We start from the raw sequence: 19,131 nt of genomic DNA, 5'->3' as shown, positions 1-19,131 counted from the left end.
CGCGCGCTAATAGATGATGATTTTAAAAAATGTCCTTACGTCTTTCGAAGCGGAAGTGGATCGATCGCAATTAGGTGCTGGACTAGGTGGCGGCGGATGTCTCGGTGGCGGAGGCAAAAGTTCTGCCCAGTTGGGAATTCTCTGCTGCTGTTGCAGATGGCCGTTTCCATTGCCATTAGACAAGAATCCGCTGCTGTTCTTCCGACTGTGGTGACTGTTGTTGTTGCTGTTGCGGCTGTTGCTCCCGCAGCCCATTCGATCTTGATGCTCGACCACGTAGCTGCCACTGCTCGAGTCGCCCGACGACTTGCTGGAATAAGGGCCGTGGATCTGCTGCTGCCCTCGCATCGACGGATTGACCAAAGTTGTGGTGGCGTAGGCGGACGGAGGCGCCTGCATCTGGGCCTGCATCAGCATCATGTTGTTGGTGTTGTTGCGACGCGGCAGGAACGAGCTGAGACTCAGTTGGCTCTGATCCGACTGGTGCTGCTGCTGCTGGGAGCCGTGCTGGTTGAGCAGCTCGGCGTATTCCGGCGGAGCGATTCCGCTGCTGCCGTACTGCTGCGGCTGTTGGGGTAGTAGCGAGGCCTGGGCTTCCAGTTCCTCCTCTTTCTGCGAAGCCGAAACCGTCCCCGTTCGCGACGGATGGTGGTGGTGGTTGCCAGTGCTGCCGGAATGCCATCCGCGTGACCAGAGCAAATCTCTGGCGCCGCCGCTGCCACTGCAGACGCTGTGGAGTAAATTGCCGTCCGTTCCGCTGCCTAGCTCTACTTTCTGCACAGAGGACATGGCCTTGTTGCGGACCCATCGGCGACGGACAATCAGGGCGGCCACCAGAAGACACAGCGTGGCCAAAAGAACTCCGCCGATGGCAAGAATGAACCACGTCTCCTTGACCATCTGCGTGGTGACTTCGCCGCTGGGCGGACGATTGTCGCTGTCAAAACGAGTGAACGGATCGTCCAGGTCGGAGTCCAAATCATCATGAAGGGCCGGGACCTGTGGATGTTGCTGGAAGCTCAACACCTCCATGCTGAAAGAGGCGGGCTCAGAAGCCGGGCCAACTCCCGCCAGAGTCCATGCTGCTGCCCGGATCGAGTAGGACGATCCGGCCACGAGATTGCCGATAATGACGGAAGTCGGAGTCGGCGGCAACGTCATGTTGGCTAACAATGTTTCCGAATCGTCCATAAACACGTAAATCTAAAAGATAAGAAACATGAATTAAAATTATTAATGGCAAAGGACGAAAAGGATCAAATTGATTTGATTTACTTGATATCCGGTGATGATTCCGTTACGTTGGTTATGCGACGGCTCACTCCATTTCACCAAACAGCTGCTGGAATTTAATTGGCGCACAATCAGATCCCGCGGAGGTCCTTCAGGAGCTGCACAAAATCAAACAAGAAATTGAAAATTAAATCAATTCAATTTAAATTGCTGGAAGGAATGCGGAACTTACCGGCTTCCAAGGTCGTCAGCGTTTGACTGTTGGACGGGCGGCCATCGATATTCCGATAGAACGGGACCAAGAAGAAGAGATAGCGCGTCGAGGGCAGCAAATTGGCCAGCGTGTAAGTTGAGCTGGACACGGCCGGCTGGGACACTGTGACCACTCGGAAGGAAGCCAACGTCGAGGATGAGGATCTTTCTTGATGGATTTGATCCTCCTCTGAGCCGGAGCGGGAGCTGCGGATGGGCCGGTACCAAATGTGAAGTCCCTCGAAGGCCGACTCGGTGGGTTCGCTGCCATCGGCGCCATCTAACCAGCGCCAACTCAACCGGACCGTTGTGGCGTTGAGCGGACGGACGGGCTCCAGCCGGAGCCACGCCAGAGAAGAAGAGAGCCGCTGTCGACCTTCCTCCAATTCCTGGATGCCGCCACCACTGCTGCCGCTGCCGACGGATCCACCCGACGGCAGAGTCGTGAACCAGGGAGACACCGGACTGGGCAGGGACAGGCCGTGCGAGTTCTCGGCTCTAACGAGCACCGCGTAGGACGTGGTGGGTTGCAAGTCGGTCAAGACCAGCTGATCCGCTTTGAGACGACGGGTGATGATCCGCCAGCTCCGTTGGTTCGGTATCGTCGGTCCAGCCCACGTCCAGCTGTTTTCTTGATTCGAATCGGGGTCACCGCTGCTGAAGATTTCGACCGTGTAGCCCAGCAGAGGCGAGGCGCCCATTCTCGATCCGCTCTGCCAGCCGACCGTCAACGAATTGGCCGTCTTGTGAAGGAGCCGTGGCTGGGACGGAGAGCCGGGCAGAGCCATTGGATCGCTGGGGCTGCGCGAGAAGGCGACGTTCGAGTTGCTCTGGCTGGCCACAGTCAGGGAGGCCGTCCAGGCCGCCGACTGATCTCCGGATCCGATCCAGCAGGTGTAAATTCCGGCGTCGGAAGGCTGTAGATCTTCAATGCGCAGCATGCCCGTCTCGCCAGATTGGGTCATGCGGACGGACAGGGCCAGCGGGGCGCCGTCCTTCCACCACCGCAGCGGCAGATTTTGGCTGCTGGGCTCGGTGGTGCTGCAGGCCAGCGAGGCAGGCGAGCCCAGCGGTAGGGTCTGATTGGCCGGGCCGACTTCGATGACGGGCGGTGGCGGAGCCGAGACGGTGACAATCTCCAGCCGAGTCCGGGCCACCAGTCCACCGGCCTCGCTGACGGCTCCGCACCACAGGCCGCCGGCATCCTCTCGCCGGAGTCGGTTGATGACCAGCGTTCCGTTGCGGAACACGTTCCACCTGGCGCTGGGGCCGGAAGAGTCGGATGTCAGGAGCTCCACGTTCGAGCCAGCGCCATCGCGGCCTTGTCCTTCCCGCTGCCAAAAGACCAGCGGGGCCGGCGAGCCGTGAACTGGGCAATCTAAAAAGACGCTCTGCTCCAGGAATCCGCGCACCTCCCGCGGCAAAAAGGCCTGCCCGCTGCTGCTGATTCCGGCGCTGCTGTTCCACGTGGGCTTTAAATTATATAAAGAAAAAACATTTTAAAACATTTGAATGATTTAAATACATAAAACCAAATGCATAATTTTTGTTTTAATATAAAAATTAAGCGGGCGAAACATTCATGAATTCCGCCGGTGGAATGAAATATTCATGTATACATACCGGAATTAAGATGGCCAGCTGGGCCGAGGCTGAGCTGGAGCCGACCGAATTCTCGACCTCGCAAACGTAACGGCCGGCGTCGGAGGCCACCAGTCGCTCCAGCCTCAAACTGGTTCGCGTTTGATCGTTGGAGGCCGGCCGGATCCGGTTGAGGGGAATTTTGGCGCCGTCCTGTCGACGCCACTCGACGTGCGGCGGCGGATCGCCCGTGACGCCGCACTCGAGACTCACTTCACCGCCCAGCAGGGCCGTCGTATCTTGAGGCGGGCGAACTATGACCGGCCGAACTGAAATTGGGTCAAGAAAAATAATTTGATAACAAAACATGACGCAACTGTTGAATGACGGGCTGATTCAAGACTGGGCAATATTTTTCAAGTCCAATTTGGATGAAACGGCCAGACATTTTTCTATTGGGGGGTACAGGGGCCTAGATTCAATATCATTCCATTGCGTCATCCGGGCGCAATGGATTTGGAACTGGAGAGAGAGTAGTTCAAAAGATATGAATTGGTGTGGACTCTTGTGCTGCATCAATTCGCTCGGATGCATTAGTCGCAAGTATATTTCCCCTCCCGCGATCAAGGTATGTACACAGAGAGAGAGAGAGAGCTGCTATTATTATTGAAATATGAGAAATCCAATTTGATTCATCTCACATCATTCAATATTTTTCTACATTTTTTTCCCTCCACTATAGGGCAGTCCCCCTGGAACGCTGAAAGTCACCCATCCCATCCTCCTTTTATTCCCCTTGATCCGCAGTGGGTGGCAGACATGTAGGAGAGACACAAGAGTTGCTGGGCTCTTCTTCCATGTGGATAGATAGAAGATCAATAGAGGAATCGATAGAATGTCGGCACGAATCATATCAAAACGCTGGTGTGTGTCATCCCTGGTGGTGGTGGCAGTACAACAAAAGCAGAAAGTCTCGGCATAACCTACCGTGAACCGAAAGGAGAACGGCGGCCGTTTCTCTGGTGGCCACAACGTTCTGAGCCGAGCACTGGTAACGGCCCTCGTCCGACGACATGAGTTTGGCAAAGATCAGGTTTCCATTTTCGTCCATCCGGATTCTAAGATAGAGCAGAGACAACAACAACAACCAAAACAGTTAAAACAAGTTAAAACACATCTATAGGTAACAAAGTCACAAACAACAAACAAACACGAAATAAATATCATCTAGTCCCATCGTAGAGAGATTCAACACGCTGGCCCGCGTTCTATTTGTTGATTTAGCCAGATGTGTGTGTATGTGTTTCGGAAGTCGGAATGAGAAACTCAAAGCTCGATATGTCGTTTTATTTTTCTAGACCTGTGCTACTACACATGCAGTCAACGCCTAACAGCTAGTCGTTGGGCCTTTTTTCTATAAATAAAGAATTTGGGGGCCCGTTTCTCTCTCCCGTTTGAAATAAAAATTCCGGTCGGTCGCTTTTGATCGCTGGGTCATTTCGATGTGCTGTACTAGACTACTACTAAAGGGAGTAGGGGGGAATCGCTGGGCCGTACATACACACACTAAAATAGAACTGGGCATTGAGATCTGGGTTTTTCTTTCCTGTTTGGACAACAGAAAACAAAAATAACAGGCGAACGAATTGATGTTGTCAAAAAGGTTTGCCGACGCTCGCCAGTTTTCTGAACGACTTGTCTAAGTTGGGTTAATTGAAAAAACTTCATTTTTCGATTGCTTCCCCCCCCCCCATCCGACTCGATTTCACGCTTGGACATGGCCAGTGCAAACGAGGGGATTCACTCTATTCTCAAAAGTCTCGTGTCGGTTGCAAGGCATGAAATAAGAAATCATAGACAGTTTGCGGATGACCGCATATCAATTTCCTCTGAGAAAAAAGAATAAAATGGGGAAACTCGGCTGCGGCCACCAGGACTGCCACCGTCGGCGTGTATAGGTGCAACACTATAGAGAGAATATCCTATTCTTTTTCCTGAATACGGTGGGAACCCTTTTTTTATTTTATTTGACTATTTTTTAAAACATGCGAGAAAGGCTCAGCCGGCCCGTTTCTGATCCAACATGTATATAAAGAGAAGAGAAAAAAGAAAATGAATAACCAAACGCGGACCACATCCGGTGCAGCAAAGCTATGCGGATCAAAACTTTCAAGCCAAACCCAGCACGGCGCACGGTGTTCAGTTACTAGACGGGCTAAACCATAACAACAACTTTTTCCTTCATCTTTTGTTTTAAAAAAGAAAAAGATGAAACATTTGAAAGATATCGAGGTAATAAGAACCAAAGTATATCGAAAGAAATAAATATTAATGGAAGCAGTTTGGTGCCCATCAGACTGGGGAAAAAGAAAAATCCTTTTGGCCAGTCATTTTTTAAAAGTTATGTAAAGTAGTTTAAGAAGCTGGCCGTCTACAACACTGAAATAAATAAATAAATAAATACCTGGAAGAATGATCGCGCTGAGGTAGTCCAACTGCGAGGTTGTCCAGCGGCTGGCCGTTCTTTTTCCAGCGCACCTGCGGCTCGGGATGTCCGCGAGGCGGCTCGCACTCCAACGTCGCCGGCTCGCCAATAATCCCGCGCGTCGCCAAAGGAACAGTCCGGAATTCCGGATGCAAATCTAATGATCAAGACAAAATAAAATGGGCGCGGTTAATTTATTGTTTCAAACTAAAATAAAAAAGATCAAATAAATTCGGCTAACCAAAGCCAAAAATAAAACAGATGAAACCAACATGACAATAAGAGTCTCATTAAAAGATACGGAAGAGTAGCGCCGTCAATCCGGAAGTAGAGAGAGAGCAGCCAGTGGGGGGTAAATAGGCCGGGAGCGATGGAAGCAAAAGAAAGAAAGACGCAAAATTGAGTGAGAGGATCTCTGATATGTTGTGCACTAGACAGGAAAAAGATGTCCCCAACGAAGGTTCTGTTACTGAAGAAAAGTGACTTAACGATCCTCTTTTGTTTGTTCTGTTTTGTCTTGTGTGTGTGTTCTTTGATCCTGTGCAGCGATACACACACAGCTGAAGGCACTAAGCTAAGCCCGCCAGCAGCCAGCAGCTCCTGATGGTCGTCATCATCATCAGCAGCCGTCACATATATATACGTATACAAGCATTTGATATGTAGACGGGGGCACACACACTCACGGGGGGACGACACTCGCCATGCTGCCCGTCTGCTCCGGCGATCCATTAAAATAAAGGCAGAGCAATAAAGAAGAGAGAAAAAGGGATTGAGAGATGGGCCAGCACAGCGCAGCACAGCACACAGCCAGTTGGCTGCGGGGGAAGGATATTTACGACGACAACGTCCGGATCCTCTGCTGCTGGCTGCTGTGGGGTCCGTCTCATATTTATCGAAACATGGCAGCTGTTTCGACAGCGTCGAGTGCTATGTGTGTGTGCGCGATATATCTCCGTATATAGTCCATACGGAGGATGGTGACTGTGTGCTTGATCCCCACATCAGTAATGTCGAGTAATGGGTCGCCCGGTTGTTTTCTTTTTTAGCCGGGCGAGAGAGTCAAGTTCAGCCATCCGGGGAGCACAGCAGCCCGACACGGCACGGCCAACCCGTTGGCGGTTCGCTGCATTAGCCATCCGATGAACCGTTTTGTCTTTCCCCCATCGACTGGCGAAACTCTACACTGTGTCGTTGCTCGGCTCCCTGCACTTATCGTCAACGGTAACGACTCTGCGGCGATGACTGCCGATCGTAAAGAAGAAAATAAGAAAAAAGAAGAAAAAGAAAAACGGCCGCAGAGAAAATGCGACATAAGAGTCGAGCGCCAGTCAAATTTGTCAATTGGCTATTATCGAGGCAACAACCTTTTCTCTTCTTCTTCTCTTTCTATGTGGGGGCCCTTGCTGCTGCTCATGCATTATTATATAATATGACAGTTGCAGCTGCAGCTCAAACTTTGCTGGCACTGCCTTCGGTTTAAAAATGGACGGGCTCACCATAAAAGAAAGAAAAAGGATTGAAATAAACCAAAAATGAAACATGGGTTAGTTAGTTGCCCATGTTGAGCCAACATCTCACAGCCTCTTGTCACACAACAGCACTGCTCTGCTTTTTCCTCAAGTCGAAAATTCAATGAAGGTGGACGGATGCTAATCTGATGAGCCCAGGTTTTTTTCCTAGTCCCATCACTCCCAAATGAGGTGGTAATAAATCATGGCCCATCTTATCGAATCTTCATACCTGCAGCAACAACCCAAAGGGACGAAGAAGAAGAAGAAGAAGCCCAAAATAGGAAGAATGATAACAGCCAACAGAGCAGAGGAATGAAAAGATAAAACCCCGAAAAGACTCGGTGTGTCTCTTCAATGGCCAACCAGGAGAGAGATAACAACCAACAAAAAGGGACAAAACATTCGACAGCTCACACACAACCAACCCAAAAAGAAAAAGAAAAAAAGGAATTTGACAAAAATTCAACTCTAAAATAAATCAAAAAAATGTCGTTGACGGAAAGGTTTGTCACCAGCCATTGCCGCCTCTCATCAATGCGCTTCTGTTCATTAGAGTCTGACCGGCAAAAGATAAGATATGGAAACTGCGAAAGAAAGAACAACGTGCCAATCTCCAGCTGCTGGTCCAGCTGGACGCCAGAGATTCAAGGGTGGGAAGAAAAAAGGAAATTGCAAAATTTGAAGTCAAATTCCCCCAGCTGGCTGTATCTAAAATGTACACTCCCCTAATGGGCCAACAAATTTATTGAAAATAGGACGCGCTTATTGCGCAAAAAATATAAATTCAAAAAAGAATAGGAATTTCCTGTGACAATTCTAAACGACGCAGCATTTCGTCTGCTGGCGGATCATCCCGACTGATACACCCACGTTTCATGACTCTCTAAACATGTAGAGGCACCTTGAGATGATTATTCATGAGGATTTGTCGACTAGTAATAATCATCATCCATGTGGGCACGTGGGAGAGATGAGCGCAATTCTCCTGGCGTCGCTTGAGCGCCAGACGACGAGGCCATCAACAGTTGCAAGGGAATTGAACGATGTGATGGTCGGTGTGACGAGATAAATACCTGACACGCTTCTCCAATGAGCGATATGCCAGCGCGCTTTATTTTGGCAAAGAACAAGGTTTCACAATCAACGCGGGAATAAATGAAGAGCTCAGTAGCAGACGACCCATCCATCACGTACGGCAGTTGCTCCTTGCCCGTTTAATCCGATTAGCTCATTTTCTTCTTCTCTTCTTCTGTCCGTCTCGGGAGATTGAGTCACTCAAGTTGGGAAGAAACGGCGCCGTGTCGGTAGATTTGGGTGGGGGCGACGCTGGGCGACGTCGTCGGGGGATACGGCGACGCGTCTGTCGGCGCGTCTGGCTCACATCCAGACAATGACAAATGAGGTTGTCCATATTATAAGATGTATAGACATTTAGACACACACACATATTCCGGCGGCTTATATACATGTGAGCAGCAGCAGCGTCGTCATCCATCGTTTCAAGGTTCTTTCTCTCTCGGCCAGCGCCATCCATCGCATCCGCCGGCGCTTCGACTGACGCTGCCGCCGCTCGTCACAACTGGCCGCCGCCGCCGCCGGACGACCAGACTTGGAACGACATCAAAGCGCATTTTCATTTTCATTTAAAAAAGAAAGAAAGAAATAACACACATCCATCGTGTGCGCTCGTTTTTTACCTGGCGCCCCAGCAGTCATCTAAATCCGTCGAATTTCACATCCATTACGCAATAGTCGTCGTAAAATGAAATGAAAAACGAAAAAACAAAGCGAGAAGAGATAGAAGGACTGCCGGGCGTACAGCATGAAAGTATATCGATCCGTCTGCTATATACATTCAACTCGAGTGCCATTGTGTGTCGGTCGTGACATCGTGTGCCTGGCAACTTTGGCTATATAGTCGAGACGGGCGGACGGACGGGCGAAAGAAAAGAAAGAAAAGAAATATATAGGGTGGACTAGAGAGATGATTACCTTCATTATCTGGGCCCCCATTCCACTAGCTATGTGTGTTTGTGTGTGTTTGTGTGCGTGTGTGTACATACTTGTGTGTCGTCCCTACTCTCTCGACGTCTATTTGTATATCTACGTATAGTATTTATGTTTATGTGTGTACGTGCGGAGATGGGCCGGCGAGAGCTTTTCATTCCGACGCCCGACACACACGAAATATCTAAGGAGGGGGGAATGACTTTTAAATAAAAACCAAATAGAACCTTAAATATCTTTCCTATTATTGGGGTTTTGCGGCTGGGGAGAGAAACTGGACGTGAGAGAATCGGAGATTTCCTGAAACACACACGACTGGCAATTAACAAGAGAGCGCGAAAAAGATAAAAAATAATAAACAAATAAAACGACAACAACATTTTCGGTTAAAGATCTTGGGCCCTTTGATCGTCAAACGTCCGCTAACGACGACGACGAAGCTCTAAGTCTCTCTAATCCAGTTTTGAAGGAAAAAAGGCTATAGACGGAAATAGGAGCGGCTGATGAGTTGACGTAGAGGACCATTAGTGCCAACGTCATATAATTTAGTAGGCTACTAGCAAAAGTCCCTGTGATGGGCGCACGCGCATTGCTGGACTATACACGGGATATAATTTAAAAAGAAAATGGGGAACTGGTGATCGTTTGGCATGGGCTCTAGCAATCGGTCGATGGGTTGCACAGTTTCTCCCCTAGCCAAGATGTTTCTGGCCGTCATTTTCGCTCGTTTTCTCCCGACAAATGACGGGTGTTAATGGGCCGAGTCCGTTGGTTTTGGGGGGTAAATAGACGAGTGGGTCTTTTTTCGAAGAAGAAGAAGAAAAAGTTGTGATGATATTCCAAGAAGAAAATGGGGCCTCCTATTTTTCTTCTGGCTAGTAGACAATTAACAGCCGTTAAATTGACTTGTACTCTGGGGTGTCTCTCCAATCTTCTTCTTCTCGACTCGGCTGCTACTTTTCTCTTCTTCTTTATCTTTCTGACTAATTTTTCTTTTGTTATTGCCTCTTTCTCTCCTTCCTTCCTTCCTCTGTCTCTGTAGGAGGTAAGAGTTAATAGGCCATCGCCAGCTTGGTTATTTTCTCCACTGGAACAATATCGCCGACTGGGCTATTCCCTTTTCCCTTTGCGCACAGTTTAACAAACTGGCGACTTATTTTAAAAAGTAGTCTGACTCTATTTACTCTTTTTTTACCGCTGACGGACATGCACCTGTCTATTTAGGCGTACAGCTGTTTTTGTTTTATTTCCCCCTTCATTTGGGAGTAAAGAAAATCGACAAACGGCCGGAAAAAGAAAAAGTTGTCTCTAGTCTCTACGGGCGGATAACAAAGTCGTTTGGGAAAAAAAGGCAAAATCGAGCCAATAAATCTTGAGCGATTCCGATCACTTCGAGTCGATCGGCATCTTGTCGTTTCTTTCCCATCTGCAAAACGGGTCTATTTTTTGTCTTCTTCCTTGACTGGACAGCACAGCCGGCCCTTTAAAAGTCATTCGTCCCCAGTAGAAAAAAGTAAAAAAAGGCCCATTCGATGGTGAGGGCCATTAAAAACCCCAAACGAAATAAAATCGTGGGGGAAAGAAAGACATAAATGTACACTATATTACACACAGCACGCCGGATAGAGGATAAGAGGAGGAGGACAAAGCGGCCTATAGCCCAGCATTTATATATCGGGGAAATGTGATTCGGGATACATGTCCTTAAGCGTCTGGCGGCAATGAAACACAACCGAGGATGAAAGATTAGAAAGAATATAGAGGAGAGCACAACAGCGATAAAATAAAATAAAAAGAAATCTCCCCACCATAATATACATTACAGCTTTATATATATACGGCCCATCCACAAGTTATACTATTTGGTTGTTTTTTCGTATAGAAAAGAGCCGGCACACGTTGAAATATGTATCCGCCACGCCATGCCACATGAAAGTCCGCGATAAAATTGGTGGTGGGGGGATTTGCGTCCGCGTGTAATAGATGCGTCCCGGCGCTGTGATCTGATAGATTTTTCGGCTGGCTATGTTACTACATGCAACCGCAATCGAGTTGCTGATGAGGGGAGGGAGGGAATTCAATTATACTTGCTGCTTGGCGCTATTTATGTTTTGAATTGTTTACACACGGGATTTACGATTGCGCCATTTCAAATGGATTTTACGAGGCGTCACTTGGCGCCAGAACTTTCTATTCTCTTCCTCTTTCGAGCGTAGAAGAGAATAGCAAAAGTGGTAAGGAAAAATTCAATCAATAAAATGGCGAGTTGGTTAAATTACATTTAATGATAATAGATATAAAAGGGGGGGGCCTTAATATTTATTATTGTCATTCATTGCGTCGAACTGTGCGGAATCGATTCGTCGTGGACAGTTGTCCAAATCGATAGAGACCCTAATAACATCCGAAACGAGAGAGACCATCTGAACCAATACGGCCAATTTATTTCTATTATAATACTAATGGATTATATGTACACATCATCTTGATCGTCATCATCGAGCTGCTCCCCTTATCCACAGAGGGTATATAAGAGGAGAAAGCGGCTTTTGTGTGTGCTGCTGGCCATGTCTATTAGTTGCATTGAGAATATATAGACTTGTGTGTACACAGAGAGAGCGAGTGTCATTGCAATCTGCAAACCCCAAACAATCACAGCAGCAGCGCCAGCTTGGTCATATCAATTATTCATCCGGGTGAGGGGGGACACCCACAAGGGGGGGTAAAAGTCGAGAGAGGGACGCCCAGTGACACAACTTGGCTGGACTTGAAGGAGCCCCACACACCAAATAATTCTCTCTCTCTCTCTCTCTGTGTTTCCCTATATTTTTCTTTCAAATGAAAATCCCGGCTGGTTATGTTGCTGGACTGCCGCTGTGCACGGGTGCAACCAAACAACAGCAGCAGCAGCGGCGGCGGCCAGCTGTTTTTTTGTTTGGCGTGCGCGTGTCACATGTACACATTCTGGTGCCCAGGCGATCATAAATTGCCAGCCAAGAAATACAGACACACACACAGACACACCTCTGACATTCGCCAAACTTTTGAGATGATTGCGCATTCAAACTTGTTGATAATAATCGATTAACGGTATAAATAATGACTCAGGGCGCACTTTGACAGTGACGTAATATAAAAGAGAGGCCTGCGATGTAATTTGAAACGTTTGAAAGTTGGCGGCGGCGGTGGCGGGGGAGCAAAACTTTAGCTGTTCCGTCAATCCCGAAACTTGCGTGATTGACAACCCGACACCGTCGTCTTTTCAAAGTGTTAAATTGGGTTTGAGTCGAGAGAAACTTCTGTGAAAACCTTTGATCTCCCGACCGAGGCGCTGCTGGGTGGGCGAGAATAAGAGATGGGCGGGCAATTAGGGCGGACGAAATCAAACTCTCAGGTGTACATACGTACATATCGTGTGCGCCCATCAGCGACATGCACTTGCCCAGGTGTATTCACCTTGTATATTAAGAGACGAGCGGCAAAATAGAAAGAAAAACAAGCGCACGCGCGGGATAGAAAAATAAGAAAAATAAAAATAAAAAAGGAGGGCGGTCGTGTCACAAGCGGCTGACAGCCCCCCGTTCGTTTCGTTCGCTTCCCTTTTCTTGTGTTTGGGGGATGATCACGTTTTGGCAGACACCTCGTCTTCCTTCCTTCTTTTGCCTTGACGAGATTATTGCTGTTTGGCTGGAATAGGGGCACTGCTGCAACGACAAGCCCAATCCCTCCGGCGCATCAAACTACATCACAGTCCCGTCTAACTGCTGCCCAAAAGGATCTTTTATATTTAAACGGCCAGGAAAAAACTTGGTCTCGATTGAGTTTGGCTTCAGCGGAAAATACCAAAAAGTTTGTATTTTATTTTGGACGCCATCGGCACACGCACAAGTTGGGGGTAAATAAAGAGTCGAGAGTTGCGCGCACTGCAATTGCCGAATCTCCCATAAAAGTCTGTTGGTACTGGTCTAATCGCATTATCTATAGACTAACGAAATTCTTTTTAAACTTTTTACTCTTTTGTTTTATCGGTAAATGGGAAAGTTGGTAAAGAGAAGAGTAATCAGAGGGTCGGACAGGTCGGTAGTTTGATGAATGTCGGCACAGCACACGCGCGCGGTCAATATTCTCTAATAATAGATGACGCGACGGGGAAAAACGGGCGATGATAGAGACGAGAGATTGTGCGGGGCCGTTAGTTTCATTTTTTGGCGAGAGCCCTGGCTGGCGGTCCAGCCGTTCCAATCATTCCCGACCCCTTAAATATTTTCCTCCTTCATTCCTCTGGGCCAAATGATGAATGTCTTGTCTGTCGACCGCGTCGCCACGTCTATTCCCCTTATTTCTTTTTTGGGCCGTGATCGGTCGTGATCAAAAGGCGAGATGAGGTCACGAATCCAATGAAGAAAAAGGGGAAAAGAATAGACGCACGCGCGCCCAGTTGTCGAAACGATAGGCCGGCCCTTGCATAACTCTCTCATTCAAATTAGACGCGGACACGGCACAATATACAAGGGCGGCCAGGGGGCGCTGACATCACAAAAGAGAGAAAAGAGCTAGATAGGAAATAACAACTTATCTCTCTGCCTCTCTCGCTTGTTTCGTGAAGGGGGAAAAGAAAAGAAAAGAAAAAAGATCCCGATGATTTGCAACCGAAACGGGCACCGGGGTCAAATCATCAACAGCCGAGCCTTACACACATTTCTTTCTATACCCTCTGCCTATTATTTAGACCCATAGTTTCTCTCTTCAAAATATTTTTTCCGATTTTTTCTCTTTGAGTTTACCGTTTAGGGGACCGATAACGATCGTTACATGTCCTCCTTTTTGATTGTCTTTTTTTAAATAAAAATGAAATGGGACAGGGAAATGAGAAGAGAGAGAGAAAAACACGCCGGAGACGATAGTGTTGATTTTATTAAAAGATTTTTGGGTTGTTTCCCTGTTTCAACTGCTCAAGTCAAGGAAATAGCCAACCGAGTTCTTTTTTCTCACAGAGCCCACACAGCCATGTCTGAATGGACTCGCCGAAAAATGTAAAAAACCTACGTCTATCCCCCTTCTTTGAAATGAAATGCTGGTGGTGGTGGAGGGGGGATGTGGCCGGCGTGTGTACAAGAAGAAGATTTAAGAGGCGTGACGACCGAGTCCGCGTAGTGGAACCGATCCCGAAAATTCTCTCACCTGGACCCGGCCGAGCGCATCTCTTTTTCCCTCTCACTTCTTATCTTCTTCTACGGATGACTATTTCATTTTATTTTATTTATTTTTCCTTTTCAGATGTTACGTGGAAATCTAATTGCCGGCCGGGATGATCAAGAACTCTCATTGCTAACCGACTGGCCACTAGCTGGGCGAATAGAGGCGGGCTCATAAATCGCTCGGCTATTTCACACGTTGCACACACGCGCACCTGTCCCCTGCGGTCACTGATCTTAATGGGCCGTCGACTCTCATTCTCCCTCTCTCTCTTCTTACGGACGAAATCAAGCGGCAACACTGGGCGCGTGCAAAAAAATAAATATAACCGGACCGGACTTTCTCCTATAACGAAATTTGACTGCTAGCGTTGCCTATACGGTTGAGATGCCAGCAATGAAATATGTTATGGCCACCGGCTCGAACGTGAACAATACCGGCACTTTTCTCGCCAGACCATCCGCAACACAAACCAACGTCAGACGAACAAACAAGATGGAAAATCTCTTGATCGGCGGCGGTTCTTTTACGTTTGAAAAATGGCTGAGGGGAGGTGATGGGTCTAAAAAAGTTGATTGTTATCGCGTCTCATTAAAGTTGGTTATTCGTCGCTGCCCAGGGATTCCCTTCTTCATGCCGGGCAGCCGCCGGATGGCGTCAACGTCCTTAAATTCCTCCAGTTGGAAGAAGAAGAAGCGATTACGCAACATGCAGCAGCACAGAAGCGTTTTTTGATTTCCCCCCATCGACATTCTTTCGCCTTCCATCTTGTCTCTCGAAATGCAATTATTTATTCATTCGAATTTCACAGCATCAGGCTCCCGGATCTTTTCTCTTCATCTCTACTCACGCAAACGTTTCTCTCTCTTCCTCATTTTGGCCAGCCATTAAATGACGTCCCACTCTCCACTCGTGCTCAACAATTGACCAACAGAGTTTACCCAACTGGTTAGCAGCCCGTTGCGTTTGATTCGGGAGCCGAAAAAAAATAAAAATTTGATCTAACGAATCCCGACATTCCCCCCTCAAAATGCAACTACTATTCACAATGAAAAGCTTGTCCAGCAGCAGATGGGCAATCGCCCATTTCTCACGATCGTAGCACGCGGGAATAAAGTCAAGAAAGAAGGAGGGGAAAAACCAACAAAGGATAAATTGAAAATGAGATTCGACATTGCACTTACATGCGACGGTGAGAGTGGCGTTGCGTGATCGGGACGAGCCTTGCGGGTTGCGAGCCAAACACCAGTAGAGGCCGGCGTCGCTTTCCTTGCGTCCGTGAACGACACGGAAGAAAAAGAGATCGCCGCCCGGCAGCATCACCCGGTGGCTATTGCCTCCACCTCCACCTCCGCTTTTGCTGTGCTGCTGCTGCCCGTTGGAGCTGATGATGAGCTCGCCGTCGCGGTACCATTCGATGGTCGGCGCCGGACTGCCGTCGGCCGAGCACTTGAGCGTCACGGGATCGTTGCGCGCCACCGTCATGTCCGTCGGGTGTTCGGTGATGCGCGGTGATCGCATCACGCCTATATGCCATTACAATAAGAAAAAGTAAAAAAAAGAAAAGTTGATTAGATATTTATCCGTTATACCACTTGAATCGTTCACAAATCCCCAAAGAAAAAAATAAAATTCAAACACGAACGCGCTGGCGCATGAAACGGCCAAAATGGAGATGGATTGCCGCCATCTTTAACTGACAAAAAACTCCTTTTTTTCATATCCATCAAAATGATCAAGTTGGCCATTTTCCCCCTTTTTATTTGGCCCAACAGCCCGGAATCAACTTGATTGAAAAAAAATTACGACGACGATGGATTGGATGTGTACTTTTCTCTATAGGTACTCTGCACTTTTCATTAGTCGGCATTGAATCAATAATCGAATTGAATGAAAGCTACAAGTTACTACATGTACGAGTTCTTTTTTTCTATTTCCTGTATAGTAGATTCGGACAAAAGAGAGTCGGGAATATCCAGCGACTCAATACTCAATAGTCGAAACATGTTTGGAACTATAAGAAGGGGGGCCTCTGTCGAGTGTAGTAGTTGTACACATATATATTACCAAGTTGAAAACATCTGCTGTGCCCCACTCTATACACTCGGATGATGAACCCCTCCTCGTCGTCGTCGACTCCACCCCAAACACACAAGAGAAGTCGCCCAGTTCTCTTCTCTCAAAGAGTCCCAACTGACTTCATTCATCACGATGACAGGGGGGGGGGACCCAGCCAAGGCTATACACGATGATGTTGCGTGTGTGTCCGTGTGTATAAATATACACCGGCGCCTATTTCTTCTTGTTGTGCTGCCTCCTCTTCCTCCTCCCTTGTCGTCATCGATTTCACGAGACCCTCCACCCCTGCACCTCTCAGCTGTAAAAATGCACGACGACGACGGTTTTTCTTTCTCTCTTCTCCGACCAAACCGATTCATCCCCGGTTCGTTCCAACCCACACACTTTCTCCCCCCACTTCAACTTTTTCTCAATAGAAGAAGAAAAATCGTAATAATAACAATGTCTAGTAATAACAGTTCGATATTGAGTGTGTGGGTTATTATTCCTTCCAGGTGAGGTACTCGACAAGAGGTAAAATATATCGAAGGGGGGATCTATCTGTAGGGAAAGAATAGAAGGAAAAAGTCGTTTGAGGGCCGTCACCTCAGACAACTCTGGGAGATATGCATGTGTGTATTATTCGGCCAGCGGGAGAGTCGCGACTCTCTCTTGTATTATCTTCTTTTATGTCTATGTGTGCGTGTCCGATATGTTCCAGGGAAAGGAAAAATACTCCTGGACGAGAAAAAGGGAATGAATGAGCTGCTGCTGCTGGCCCCTTTTTACCTGGAAGTGAACAACTTGCGCATTTTCGAACCTTTTTTTACTTTTGTCCGCGCCCGATTCTTGTTCAACACGAGGAAAGATCAAGAAAGAAAGAAAGAAAAACTCTCCAGATTTTTTCCTTTTTTCCTAGGCACTGGAGAATGGCATTCCATTGAAAGGGGTGCTGGCTGGCTGGATTGTCAGTTTCCATCGTCATTTGCTCTTCTAGACATTACGACCGCTATATGGCTTCCACCACGTTATATAACTCGTCTCTTTTTCTTTACGTCGTGTGGTTGTTCTTTCTCTCCCTCGTTTAGTTTTTCACCCCCCGTCTCCTTCCGACCTGAAAATGGTCCCCATTCACTTCCAGACACCTTTTTTATTCTAAAAAGGTGGTTGTGCGCTCGCTAACAATAAAAGAAGTATACCAGTTCTTTTTAATGAAGCAATTCATTGCTGTATACAAGGCCAGGTATATAATCCAAGCACACACACACCGAAATGTGTGTAACGCATTGAACCGTAAACGAGGGTGTTAAACGATCACGGCCACCTGGGCAATAATAATAGAAAGAGAGTAGCCTCTATCTTTCGACGTGTCACATGCAGAGCACCTACGGCAGAGACATCTGCAGTTGTACAGTGGACGGTGTCGTGAGAGTCTTGGGTGGGCTTTTATATAAGAAATGCGCACTGTATACAGTACCAGCAGTCGCTCTACTATGTATCGATCTGATCCGAAACATTAACAAGACGACGGCCATGATCTCTCGCATCATCGTTCCTCCGACAGTTGCATTTTCGTGTCAAAATATCAAAAATTCCAAAAGTAGAAGGAGAAGAGCTGGCCGGCGTGACACTCGGGCGGCCGAGAGAGGCGGACGACATACAAGTACAGTTCCCCCTACCCGCTATATGTACAGTATCTAATATGATCTGCATCGATTTTTGCCCTTTCTTGAAGGAAGAGCGAGTAGTAGGAGCGGATCGATAATATCGAGTGGCGATGCCAACACGCTCCACTAGCTCCTACACATAAATGAATCGATGAACAGACATGAGAGACTAGACACAGACGACGACAGCGCAATTAGACGCTCCGTTTCTCTCTCGTCTCGTCTCTCCTATTCGACTTGGCACTTTTGTCTTTGTGTCTCTGTCCCCACCCACCCAGCGATGCAATCGATTTCCTTCGACTCACTTACGCTCAACACCCACCCACCCAACTAGTCGGTTTCAACAATCAAATATTTACATCAATAGGCAGAGAGAGATATCTTTTGGTATAAAAGAATGTTACAGGGGGGTCTACGACGACACCGGAAGATGTACCGAAGAAATCGTGAGCTGGGAATGGAATCAATTCAATTCACGTCGTGTTAGTCACAGTCGACAGTTGATCGGTGCATGTACACATTTCCGGTAATGTACTTTGAATGTGTAGTAGACGGATGACTGCGACCAATGCGCATGTCGTGCCATATAGAACCCAATTTTCCCTCGAGAGAATCCGGGACGACCAAAAAATCGGTACACGGTACATTAGACCAAGGGTGCGAATGGCCTCTCTCTCCTCGATATCGCCCAGATAAAAATAAAAAGAAACAAAATCAGACGACAATTCGATGGCGTCATTACTAGACCTGAAACCCAATTGGAAAAATGAGCCACTGCCATTTATATTAGCCAATTTTCGTTTTTTTTCTAAATGAAACAATTTCACAATCGGTGGTCTATTGTTCGGGCGACGTATAACGACAACAGGAAGACATATTATACGACCCATGTTTCTTTTATTTTTTAAATATCATTTTATTGAGACGAGGGGGCCAAGTCGTGAGCTCATACTGTATAAAATATCCCAACCCCACCCACTACCCCATTTGGTGCATACGTGTGAGACAGAAAGTCAACGCCACCGGTCACCATCGCGACGACGGCGCTATTGATATTCCAAGGCAACCCACAAGCACACACAGCACACACGCCCCTTGTGTTGTAGCACAGCACGGCAATTATTGCGTGTGCCACACA

General features: G+C 47.7%; 1 protein-coding gene across 1 annotated transcript in view; it reads right to left on the bottom strand.

The window, feature by feature from the left end:
- The window catches only part of LOC124193899 (protein sax-3-like), a 58,478-nt gene that overhangs the window by 1,709 nt on the left and 37,638 nt on the right, over positions 1 to 19,131 (bottom strand). The window contains exons 3-9 of the mRNA XM_046587884.1: positions 15,453 to 15,794; positions 5,531 to 5,708; positions 4,054 to 4,184; positions 3,109 to 3,395; positions 1,466 to 2,957; positions 1,276 to 1,391; positions 40 to 1,203 (exon numbers count right to left, since the gene is read on the bottom strand). Of these exons, the coding sequence (XP_046443840.1) occupies positions 40 to 1,203; positions 1,276 to 1,391; positions 1,466 to 2,957; positions 3,109 to 3,395; positions 4,054 to 4,184; positions 5,531 to 5,708; positions 15,453 to 15,794 (3,710 nt within the window). The remainder of the gene's footprint in view (positions 1 to 39; positions 1,204 to 1,275; positions 1,392 to 1,465; positions 2,958 to 3,108; positions 3,396 to 4,053; positions 4,185 to 5,530; positions 5,709 to 15,452; positions 15,795 to 19,131) is intronic.

Source organism: Daphnia pulex, chromosome 5 (genome assembly GCF_021134715.1).
Source record: "Daphnia pulex isolate KAP4 chromosome 5, ASM2113471v1".
NCBI lineage: Eukaryota > Metazoa > Arthropoda > Branchiopoda > Diplostraca > Daphniidae > Daphnia > Daphnia pulex.
Note: the sequence above shows the minus strand (reverse complement) of the source record. Positions and strands in the feature narration are given on the sequence as shown.